This window comes from Diceros bicornis, chromosome 19, assembly GCF_020826845.1.
Source record: "Diceros bicornis minor isolate mBicDic1 chromosome 19, mDicBic1.mat.cur, whole genome shotgun sequence".
Lineage (NCBI taxonomy): Eukaryota > Metazoa > Chordata > Mammalia > Perissodactyla > Rhinocerotidae > Diceros > Diceros bicornis.
Window position 1 is genome coordinate 24,839,119 of NC_080758.1, and position 12,633 is coordinate 24,851,751.

The 12,633-nt window shown below is 38.7% G+C and overlaps 1 protein-coding gene across 8 annotated transcripts in view; it reads left to right on the top strand.

Annotated features, from left to right (window-relative positions):
• The window catches only part of NCOA6 (nuclear receptor coactivator 6), a 103,921-nt gene that overhangs the window by 46,078 nt on the left and 45,210 nt on the right, over positions 1–12,633 (top strand). For all 8 annotated transcript variants that reach the window (XM_058562853.1, XM_058562855.1, XM_058562851.1 and 5 more), the window contains one exon: positions 1,238–1,393. In XM_058562853.1, the coding sequence (XP_058418836.1) occupies positions 1,238–1,393 (156 nt within the window). The remainder of the gene's footprint in view (positions 1–1,237; positions 1,394–12,633) is intronic.

Genomic DNA, 12,633 nt, shown 5'->3' on the forward strand with positions numbered 1-12,633 from the left:
TTTTGGACCTGGAAGGGGCTTTAGGCAACAAGTAGGCACTTTCCCCTCTCCATAGATATTTCTTATTTTGAGAACAGATATGCCTATATGACCATTTTCTTAATATTGGAATATATAACTGAACAGAAAATACAAAAGATTTAATCTACCTGAGTTCATAACAACAGGGAAAATTATTTTGTCTGGGGTTGTTGAAAAAAAAATTTTTTTATCAGCTAAGTAGACCTGAGATTTGCTTTCCATCTGTAAAATAGAATTACAAACAACATTGCCTCCTCAATCAACTTTTGTATCTTCTTTTAAAAACGTGTCCTGAAGTTTGCACTGCCTTTTCAGACTTGCTGAAATGTAATGTTTTCATATCCTAACTGAATCTTAGTTGTCAAATTTATGTTGTTTTTCCCCTCAGTTTGGTGTGCTTCAGTGGAAATTCTACTCTTGCTTAAAGTAGGAAAAGATTTAAAAATCAAAGACATAAAGAATCAAGGCTTAAGCCCTCCTTAAATTGAAGCATTTGTGGGACATTGGAAATGTTTGCTTCCTGTTTCTATGAATAATTCCACAGAGATGCTTAGTGAATATTTAAATATGAGTATTAACATTTCAAATATTTCATTTGAAGAAGTAAAATTGCTTAATATTTTATAAGTAAATCTATTTTCCTTCTTAGTGCTCTTTCTTTAAATAAGTTTAGTGCATTGTAGCTACAGATTGCCTAATATCCTACAATTGGCATATCTGACAATTCAATTTTTATAGAATTTCACTTGAAATTTGAGACTTAAATGTTCTCAGCTTTTCAGTTCACATCATTGAACTGAGTCCAGAAGTATACATTATGCTGTTAATTTAAACTTATCTCTCTCTTACAATCTTTAGTCTATCTTACTGTTTTCCATTTATTCAGTGCCTGTGGTGTATCAGGTCCTGTGCTAGGTTTTTGGCATATATTATTTCGTTTAGCACTCACAATCTCATGAAGTAGTTTTTTCATGGTTTTAGAGAAGAGAAAGGTAAGTTTCAGAAAGGTTAAATAAATTGTTCATGGTCACCTAGGTGCTAATTGGTAAAGTTGGGATTAGATTTGAAGGCTATGTAACGCCAAAGCCTAAACTCTCTCAGCTACTCCAAGCTGGTGCTCTGCATTGTTCTTTTATTTTTTTGTTGTTGTTATTCATTCCATGTCTTCTGGTAACTAAAAGATTACTAATATTACTCTCTTTCTTTCATGCCCAAGAATCCAGCAAGCTAAAGGTACAGAAAGTGGAGCCCTGGAACAGCGTGCGTGTGACATTCAACATCCCCCGGGAAGCAGCGGAGCGGTTACGGATCCTGGCTCAGAGCAACAACCAGCAGCTTCGGGATCTGGGGATTCTCTCCGTTCAGATTGAAGGTGCCCATCTGGACCCGAATCATAGCAACAGTAGAATATAGGATGCTTTTCTGTGTTGCTTTGTCTGTTCTTCTCCTCTTATGTTTCAGAATGCCAAGTAACTTACGTAGCCTCTGCTTCACCTTCCAGCACCTTAGGATAAAGAGAGATTGAGGCTCTGGCTGAGTCCTGATGTTTCAGCATTCGTAGCCTCAGACTGCATTCCCTTGGCTGCTTTTGGCTGTCACTCTTTCAGACTTTGATTTTACTGGCACCCTGACCAGGAACGGATTTGTCTTTTAAAGAGTATCTAATTTCAATTGCTTCCTTCATTTCTTTATTCATCTAACAGATTAGAGGCCCTGAACAATCCTTTTGTAGCAGTAGTCATTTTTCAAATATTTTGTCAGAGTAATCTTTTCAAAATGAAAATATGCTACACACACACACACACACACACACACACACACACACACACAGACCCCTAAAACCCTGCTTATGGCTTGCTGTTGTTCACAGAATAAAGACCAAACTCCTTATTATGACCTCAAGCCTTGCATGGTCTGACCTCTACCTTTCTCATACAGCCGTATCTTGTACAACTCTCCTCCTTTCTGTCAGTGTTCCAGCCCTCTCCAGCCTTCTTTTGATTCCTTGAATATGCATTTCTTCCTTTTGCCACAGGTCCTTTGCATTGATGTCTTCTGTATATGGAATATTGTCCCCTACCATTCCCCCTTTCATTCATTAATACCTACTCAGCCTTCAATTATCAGCTTAAATCTTCTTGGGGATGTATTTTCTGAACTCCTTGACTAAGTCAGGGTCCTTTGTTATGTGCTCTCACAAAAGTATGGTTTTTTTTCTCTCAGATCATTTATCTCACATGTTGATTAGAACAATTATTTGATTATTATTTTGTTCCGTAGACTACAAGCTCTAGTAGGGCAGGGACCATGTCTTGTTTTGCACATTGTTGTATCTCTGCTCACCTCTACATGTTCTTTAGTAAACATATGTTGAATGAAAGCAAGGGAAGCACATATATAATAGCACCACTTTGCTTCAGTAGTCAGAATACAATGATAAATGAAATATGGTCCTTGCCATTATCAGCTCAAGAGGAGCTCATGACTTTGGCGAGGGAGACAAACCTTTGAGAGATATAAGTACCAAGTATGGGGGAGCACAAAGGAGGTTCTGTCTTTGGGTGCCCAGTGAACTAAAATTCTCTCTTCCCTTCCTGTTTTGATGCAAACAAGGTAGCAACCAGCGATTCCAGCCTTCCCTTCCACTGATGGGCGTAGCCCTCCTGACTTGGTGCTTGCTTAGAACCTAAATGCTCCATAAAACCTTAGCAGCCAAGAAGATCAACATTTTGTATATGGGAGTGAGACACATTTTGTGTAGTTAGGATTGTAGGTTGCTGTGCTCCAGAAGGGGCAATACCAACAAACAAATAAAGATTATTTAGAGAGGGTTATATGTAGATTGAGAAATGGGGTAAATTCTATCATTTGACAAATGAGGGAATAGTGGCTTAAACAATAGCCAGTTTATTTTGAATAATGTTGGATTGTCTGAAAGGATTCAGAAAAGTAAAATTAATTCACAGCAATCTATACAATATAGGATGAACTTCTGGGAAGAGTGGAAGTCAAACAACTATTGGATATAGTAACACTATATAGGCTGTTTATACTTTATAAGCACATAGGACCAGGTGTTATTTATAAGAAAGACATAAGGGGTTTCTTAAAAACCCCAAACGTTTTATGGTCTCTGTTACCTATTTACCTGAGTTGAAAGGGCTTTGGAACCTTAACGGTAGTGTTTTCTACCGGAGAAGGGAAACACCAGTTTCTTCTCTTAATCAGACCTACTTCCTACAATTTCTTAAAAAGGTAAGATGCTAGTTCCCCTTTATTGTTATAGCCATAAATTAAAACGTAAGTACCAGCAAGGAAGCAAAATAGATAACACGTTTCAAGAAATTATGAAATTCACATATGGCAATGATTATCACATTACAGAAGAGAGCTCTTTAAATTTTAGGATACACTTACATGTCCCAGGTGATCTTTTCTCTCTCCACACTCCCTGGGAATTCAGGCAGGAGTAAAAGTGGTGGCAGCAGCTATTGCTTTTGTGAAACCGGTGATGGGCTGATGCCTTTGTAAATTGTAAGAGGAGGTGTTGCCACTGTGATGGTGTCTGCTGCAGGGGTGGAGGGACAGGTTGTTCCCCTAGCAGTCTATTCTCCATTGAAGAATACTCCTTGTACCCTTCCTTTTTTGAGTTTTTGCCAGGGAGTTGGCGAGACATCTTTTTTGAGGACATTTTCTGACCCCTCTGTAAATTCATGGTCCTTTAAAGCAGGAATCTGCAAACTTTTTCTGTAAAGGGCCAGAAAATAAATGTTTTTGGCTCTGTGGGCCATAAGATCTCTGTCACAGCAACCTAACTCTACCATTGTAGCAGAAAAACAGCCATAGGCAACATGTAAATGAATGAACACAGCTGTGTCCCAATAACACTTGATTTAAATAAACAGGCAGCAAGCTAGATTTGGCCCACAGGCCATAGTTTGCCAAGCCCTAATTGGCAAGTTTGGGAGCCAGTAGTGTTCTCTACATGTATTTCTTTGACACCAGTTAGCTTATATGCAGTTGGCAGATAGGGAAATAATAGCAATATAATGTGGAAATTGTGTTTATTCATATGTGATTTTTCTAGGCAAGGGGAGCTGGAATAGTGGGAAAAGAAGGATAATTACGACAAGAAAAAAAAAGCTTTTAGCTCAGCTGCTGCATAGGTGGGAGTCCTTTCAGCTTTGTTTTTTAAGGAAATTAAGAATGAGGGGCCAGCCCAGTGGCGTAGCAGTTAAGTTCATGCATTCAGCTTCTGCAGCCCAGGGTTCGCCAGTTCAGATCCTGGGTACAGACCTACACACTGCTCATCAAGCCGTGCTGAGGCAGTGTCCCATATAGAAGAGCTACAACTCTACAACTATGATACATAACTGTGTCCTGGGGCTTTGGGGAGAAAAAAGAGGAAGATTGGCAACAGATGTCAGTACAGGGCCAATCTTCCTCAAAAAAAAAGGGCCGGCCTGGTGGCGCAAGCGGTTAAGTGTGCACACTCTGCTGCGGCAGCCTGGGGTTCACCGGTTCGGATCCCAGGCACTCACCAACGCACCGCTTGTCGAGCCATGCTGTGGGGGGTGTCCCATATAAAGTGGAGGAAGATGGGCATGGATGTTAGCCCAGGGCCAATCTTCCTCAGCAAAAAGAGAAGGATTGGCAGATGTTAGCTCAGGGCCAATCTTCCCTCACACACACACAAAAAAATTAAGAATGAGAACTTATAGTACTCTGGTACCTTCCCCAGAAGTGCACCCTTAGACTTGCGTGGCTCTTGGCTTATGACAAGTTGCGCTTCCTCCTGTGTCTGTCTTCATGGCAGCCCCACTGGCTCAGAGCTACAGTCTCAGCACCTTTAACCAGGCATTTCCACTCTAGTGTTTTTGGGTATGTTGCCTCCACCAATAATTGTTTTTATTAAGATTCTGGTTACAAAGCCACATAGGTTTTGAGTTTGCCTCAACACTCTTTTTCCCATAAGACCTATTATTTTCAGTGTGAGATTTTACAAAATGTGAGGTTTTCCAAGAATGCATTTATAATATAGAAAAATGCCTGTAATTGTTTGTAAGATTATAAGATGACTATTCATCATATAGTCAATAAATACTTAATGAGTACCTACCAAGTACCAGGCACTGTTCTATGTATAAAGGATATAATTAGGATGGCCATATAATTTATCATCTAAATTAGGACACTTCTGAGAGTAAAAAGGATGCTTATTAATAACTATCCTGGGACAACAAATATAAAGGAACTAGGGCAGACTTATGGTTACCCTTTTATAGTGGTGGGGGAGGTAGACAAGAAAACAAATGAATGAATAAGTAATTACATGGGATGAGTTCTGAAGAAATAAGATGTTCTGATAAGGGTGATCTAACCTTGGATAAGATAGTTGGAGAAGGCCTTTTGGGGCATGTGACACTTAAAGAGTATATGAAAATTGACCTGCAAGTGGTCCTGGCAGGGTTGGAGAAGGCGGGCTGGCTCTCTACCTGCCCGTCTCCCAGAGGACTTAGCCTGTGTGCCTGTGAGTGGTCTCAGTGGGGATTGAGAGGGCAGATTGGATTGCTCCCTGCCCGTCTTCCAGCAGATCCAGCATTGCACCCCTCTCGCTCCCCAAGTAGTGGCCAGGTCCTTCCAACAGTGGAGATAGTATGTAAAACTTGGCTTTTCAAGGCTGGGTGGGGCACTCTGACCTGAGTTTTAAAAACATATTGGCTAACATTAGAGACCAGAGGCTGTACAGCAAGCAGCAACAAAAACCTCTCCCTGCTTAGCCCCTGCTCTCTCCAGCAGTGGCAAGTGGAACCTGGAACCAGAGGCTTCAGGAACCACAGCAGAATCAGTGACCTAGCCCTCAGTGGTGGCATCCCCAACACAGGCTCCACCAACAGCGGGGGCTGTGCACAATTCCCCAGGTCCCTAGGTCCTTGGCAGTGACAGAGACACCCGTGAGCCCAGTACCCCTGGCAGCAGTGCAACCAGCACCCTCAGACAACCCAGGAACAGCAGCACAGTTGGTGCATGGGGCAGCAGCATCCGAGCCTGTGGAGGGCCCACAGAGAGCCACTGGAGGAACATGAGACCCAGGCGACCCTGGAAGCAGTAGAAGTGCTTGCAGCCTGCTTATCCTGGTGGCAACACTTGAGACTAAAGTGAAGGCACCAGCAACCCTGGAGGCACAAGTGGCACAAGGAGGGCACTGCTGACACCCCTGGCAGAGGCAGTGGAGAGAGGAAAGCGTAGGCTCTCAGATACAATCAGAAGCAGCACAGAACCAAAGTAACCAAAGCCTTACCCAAATAAGAAAGATGGTTACTACCACAAATGCGCCAGCAGAGGATCAGTTCATCAAACACCATGGAGAACTACAGTAACACAGCAAAACAGAAGGAAGAGGATAGCTCTCCAGAAACCAAACTTGAAGTCACCGAAGATTACAATCTGACTGACAGAGAATTAAAGATAGCTGTCATAAAGAAACTCAGCAAGTTACCAGAAAGACAGTTCATTGAGCTCAGGAATAAAATTAATGAACAGAAGGAGCACTTCACCTAAGAGATTGAAACTCTAAAAACAAACAGAAATTGTGGATATGAAGAACACAATAAATAACATGAAAAATAATGTAGAAAGCATAAAAAATAGAGCAGACTATATGGAGGAGAGAATTAGTGAGCTCAAGGATAGAAACCTAGAAATGAGTCAGGTGGAGGATGAGAGGGAACTAAGATTTTTAAAAGATGAAGAAATGCTTTGAGAAATATCCAAGTCAATTAAGAAATGTAACATAAGGATCATAGGTATCCCAGAAGGAGAAGAGAGGGAGAAAGGAGCAGAGAGTTTGTTCAAAGAAATAATACCTGGGAACTTCCCAAACCTGGGGAAGGAACTGGACATGCAAATACATGATGCTGATAGAACTCATAATAATCTCAATACAAAAAGACCTTCTCCAAAGCATATGATATTAAAACTGTCAAATGTCAATGACAAAGAAAAAATATTAAGGTCAGCAACACAGAAGAAAATAACCTACAAGGGAACTCCCATCAGGCTTCCAGTGGATTTCTCAGCAGAAACCCTGCAGGCTAAGAGAGAGTGGAATGATAGATTCAAAATAATGAAAGATAAAAACTAGCAGCCAAAAATACTCTGTCCAGCAAAATTATCCTTCAGATATGACAGAGAAATAAAGGCTTTCCCAGACAAACAAAAGCTGAGGGAGTTCATCACCACTAGACCTGCCTTACAAGAAACGGTGAAAGGAGCCCTCCCATCTGAAACTAAAAGCAAAGGTTTACAAAACCTTGAGCAAGGAGGTACATAGACAGACAGAATTAGAAAATTGCAGCTGTATATCAAAATAGGTTAGTAAAACTTAATTATAAAAGATGAAGGAAAAGAAAGCATCAAAAATGACTATAACCAATACAATTAGTTCACAAACTCACAACAAAAAAGAAGAATTTATAACAATAAAAACATAGAAGGAGAAGAAGGGACAGAACCTGCATAGGCTAATGGAGATAAGAGGCTATCAGAAAAAGGACTATCTCATCTATGTGATCTTTTATACAAACCTCATGGTAACCACAAAACAAAAAATCAGAGCAGAGTCACAAAGCATAAATAAAGAGAAGATAGAGAAAAACATCCCGGAAAACCACCAAATTGAAATGGCAGACAGAAATGCAAGGAAAAAGAAACAATGGAAATATAGAACAACTGGAAAACAAAAGATAAAATGGCAGTATTAGGCCCTCATATATCAATAATCACTCTAAATGTAAATGGATTAAATTCACCAATCAAAAGACAAAGTGGCTGGGTGGATTAAAAAACAAGACTCAACGATATACTGCCTCCAGGAAACACATCTCAGCTTTAAATACAAACATAGGCTCAGAGTGAAGGGATGGAAGATGAAACTCCAAGCAAATGACAAGCAAAAGAAAGCTGGTGTAGCTGTACTTATATCAGACAAAACTCATATCAGACTTCAAGATAAAAAAGAAAACAAGAGACAAAGATGAGCATTATATATTGATGAAAGGGACATTCCAACAAGAAGACATAACACTTATATATGCAGCTAACATAGAAACACAAAAATATATAAAGCAACTATTAACAGACCTAAAGGGAGAAATTGACAGCAACAAAATAATAGTAGGGAACCTTAACACCCTACTTACGTTAATGGGTAGATCATCTAGACAGAGAGTCAACAAGGAAACAGTGGACTTAAATGAAACACTAGACCAGGTGAACTTAATAATTGATATATAGAACATTCTATCCAAAAACGACAGAATACACATTCTTCTCAAGTGCACGTGGAACATTCTCAAAGGTAGATCATATGTTGGGAAACACAGCAAGCCTCAATAAATTTAAGAAGATTGAAATTATATCAAGCATCTTTTCCAATCACAATGGTATGAAACTAGAAATCAACTACAAGAAAAAAGCTGGGAAAGTCACAAATATGTGGAGACTAAAACACATGCTACTGAACAACCATTGGATCAGTGAAGAAATCAAAGAAGAAATCAGAAAATACCTGGAGACAAATGAAAATGAAAACACAACATACCAACTCTTATGGGATGCAGCAAAAGGGGTACTAACAGGGAAATTTATAGCAATACAGGTCTACCTCGACAAACAAGAAAAGTCTCAAATAAGTAATCTTAAACTATACCTAAAAGAACTAGAAAAAGAAGAACAAACAAAGCCCAAAGTCAGCAGAGGAGGGAAATAATAAAAATCAGAACAGAAATAAATGAAATAGAGACTACAAAACAATAGAAAGGATCAATGAAACTAAGAGCTGGTACTTTGAGAAGATGAATAAAATTGACAAATCCTTAGCCAGACTCACTAAGAAAAAAAGAGAGAAGATTCAAATAAATAAAATCATAAATGAAAGAGGAGAAATTACAACAGATACCACAGAAATACAAAGGATTATAAGAGAATACTATGAAAAGCTATATGCCAACAAATTGGATAACTAGAAAAAATGGATAAATTCTTAGAACCACACAATCTCCAAAACTAAATCAAGAGGAAATAGAGAATCTGAATAGACCGTTCACAAGTAGAGATTGAAACAGTAATCATAAACCTCCCAAAGAAACAAAAGTCCAGGACCAGAAAGCTTCTCTGGTGAATTCTACCAAACATTCAAAGAAGATTTAATACCTATCCTTCTCAAACTATTCCAAAATATTAAAGAGGACAGGATGCGTCCTAACTCATTCTATGAGGTCAACATTACCTTGATATCAAAACCAGACAAGGACAACACAAAAAAGCGAAATTACAGGCCGATATCACTGATAAACATAGATGCACAAATCCACAACAAAATATTAGCAAATCAAATACAATAATACATTAAAAGGGTCATACACCACGATCAAGTGGGATTTATTCCAGGGATGCAGGGATGGTTCAACATCTGCAAATCAATCAATGTGATATACTACATTAACAAAATGAAGAATAAAAATTACATGATCATCTCAATAGATGCAGAGAAAGCATTTGACAAGATGTAACATACATTTATGATTTAAAAAACCCTCAATAAAATAGGTATAGAAGGAAAGTACCTCAACATAATAAAGGCCATATAGGAAAAACTCAGAGCCAACATCATACTCAGCGCTGAGAAACTGAAAGCCCTTCCTCTGAGAACAGGAACAAGACAAGGATGCCCACTCTCACCACTCTTATTCGACATAGTACTGGAAGCTTTAGCCAGAACAATTAGGCAAGAAAAAGAAATAAAGGAGATCCAAATTGGAAAGGCAGAAGGAAAACAGTCACTATTTGCACATGATATGACTCCTTATATAGAAAACCCTAAAGAATCCACCAATAAACTATTAGAAATAATCAACAAGTACAGTAAAGTTGCAGGGTACAAAATCAACATAAAAAATCAGTTGCATTTCTATACACTAACAACAAAATAGCAGAAAGAAGAATCAAGAATACAATCCCATTTACAATCGCAACAAAAAGAATCAGATGCCTAGGCATAAATCCAAGGAGGTGAAATATCTGTACACTGGAAACTATAATTATTGAAAGAAATCGAAGAATACATAAAGAAATGGAAAGATATTCCACGCTCATGGATTGGAAGAATAAATATAGGTAAGATGTCCATATTACCTAAAGCAATCTACAGATTCAGTGCAATCCCAATGATATTCTTCACGGAAATAGAACAAAGAATCCTAAAATTTATATGGAACAACAGAAGACCCCAAATAGCTAAAGTAATCCTCAGAAAAAAGAACAAAGCTGGAGGTATCACACTCCCTGACTTCAAAATATTCTACAAAGCTACAGTAATTAAAACAGCATGGTACTGGCAGAAAAACAGACACACAGGTCGATGGAACAGAACTAAAAGCCCAGAAATAAAACCACACGTCTATGGACAGCTAATGTTTGACAAAGAAGCCAAGAACATACAATGAAGAAAGGAAAGTCTCCAAGAAATGGTGTTGGGAAAACTGGACAGCCACATGCAAAAGAATGAAAGTAGACCATTATGTTATACCATACATAAAAATTAACTCAAAATGGATTAAAGACTTGAATTAAGACCTGAAACCACAACACTCCTAAAAGGAAATATAGACAGAACACTCTTTGACATTGGTCTTAGCAGTATCTTTTCAAATACCATGTCTACTCAGGCAAGGGAAACAAAAATTAAGTGCGACTACATAAGACTAAAAAGCTTCTGCATAGCAAGGGAAATCATCAACAAAGTGAAAAGACAGCCCACTAACTGGGAGAAAATATTTGCAACTCATATATCTGACAAAGGGTTAATTTCCAAAATATGTAAAGAACTCATACAGCTCAACAACAAAAAAATGAATAACCCAGTCAAAAAATGGGCAGAGGATATGAACAGACATTTTTCCAGAGAAGTTATACACATGGCCAAGAGGCACCTGAAAAGCTGTTCAATATCACTAATTATTAGGGAAGTGCAAATCAAAACTGCAATGAGATATCACCTCACAACGATCAGCATTAACAAGACAAGAAATAACAAGTGTTGGAGAGGATGTGGAGAAAAGCAAACCCTCATACACTGCTGGTCGGAATGCTAACTGGTGTAGCCACTATGGAAAACCGTATGGAGATTTCTCAAAAAACTAAACATAGAAATGCCATATGATCCAGCTATCCCACTATTTATCCAAAGAACTTGAAGTCAACAATCCAAAGAGGCTTATGCACCCCTGTGTTCATCGCAGCATTATTCACAATAGCCAAGAAGTGGAAGCAACCCAAGTGCCCATCAATAAATGAATGGATAAAGAAGGTGTGGTATATATATACAATGGAATACTACTAAGCCGTAAAAAAAAGACAAAATTGTGCCACTTGTGACAACATGGATGGACCTTGGGTTATTATGCTGAGCAAAATAAGTCAGACAGAGAAAGACAAACACCATATGATTTCACTTATGTGTGGAAGGTAAACACACATAGATAAGGAGAATAGATAAGTAGCTACCAGAGGAGAAGGGGATGGGGGGAGAGCGAAAGGGGTAAAGGGGTACATATGTATGGTGACGGATAAAAACTGAACTATTGGTGGTAAATATGATGCGGTCTATAGAGAAACTGAAATATAGTTATGTGCACCTTAAATTTACACAATGTTGTAAGCCAGTATGCCCCCTCCCTCCAAAAAAAGAGTACGTGAAAATTGAGAAGTTGGCTTATGTGAAGAGAGCAGGAGAACTGTTCTAGGCAGAGAGAACAACACATGCAAAGGCTTTGAGGTGAGAACCAGCTTTGCGTGCCTAATAAACTTAAAAAATGCCTCTGAGGCTGAATCCTTGTTATTGAAGGAGAAAGTAGTGTGAGTTGAGGTTAGAGACATAGGCAAGGGCCACATCTGGGCTGTCCATTATGGTAGCCACAAGCCATATGTGAGCACTGGAAATGCGGCTAGTCCAGACTGGCACGTGCTGTAAGTTTAAAACACATACTGGATTTTGACAACTTAGCACTTCTCCAAAAGAATGTAAAGTATCTCATTAATAATTTTTATATTAATTATACGTTGTAATAATAATATGTTGGCTATATTGGGTTAAATAAAATATATTACAATTAATTTCACCTGTTTCTTTTTACCTTTTTACTACAGTGTCTAGAAAATTTAAATTTACATCTGTGACTTGTATTATATTTCTGTTGAACAGCCCTGGGCTAGATAGATAATTTGAGGCTTTGTATATCCTTTCAAGGAGTTTGTCTTTTATTTCTAAAACATTGGGAAGCAATGGAGCAGTTTTAAGCAGAGAAGTGACATGATCTAATGTTCTTTTCAAGAACAATACTCTTTGTGCTTAGAATGTCTTATCAAGTTTGGTATATTAATAGTTCCTTCCTTTTAGTGGAAACCCTCAAGATCTGTATTCTCTCTTTACTCCTGACTCCCATAGGCAACTTAGAGCATCTTGTGGCCCCTGGTGATTGATTCCTTACTGGCAGGATGTTTGTTCCCTATGACCAACCTGCCTGCCTGTTTAAAATACTTAGTACAGAATGC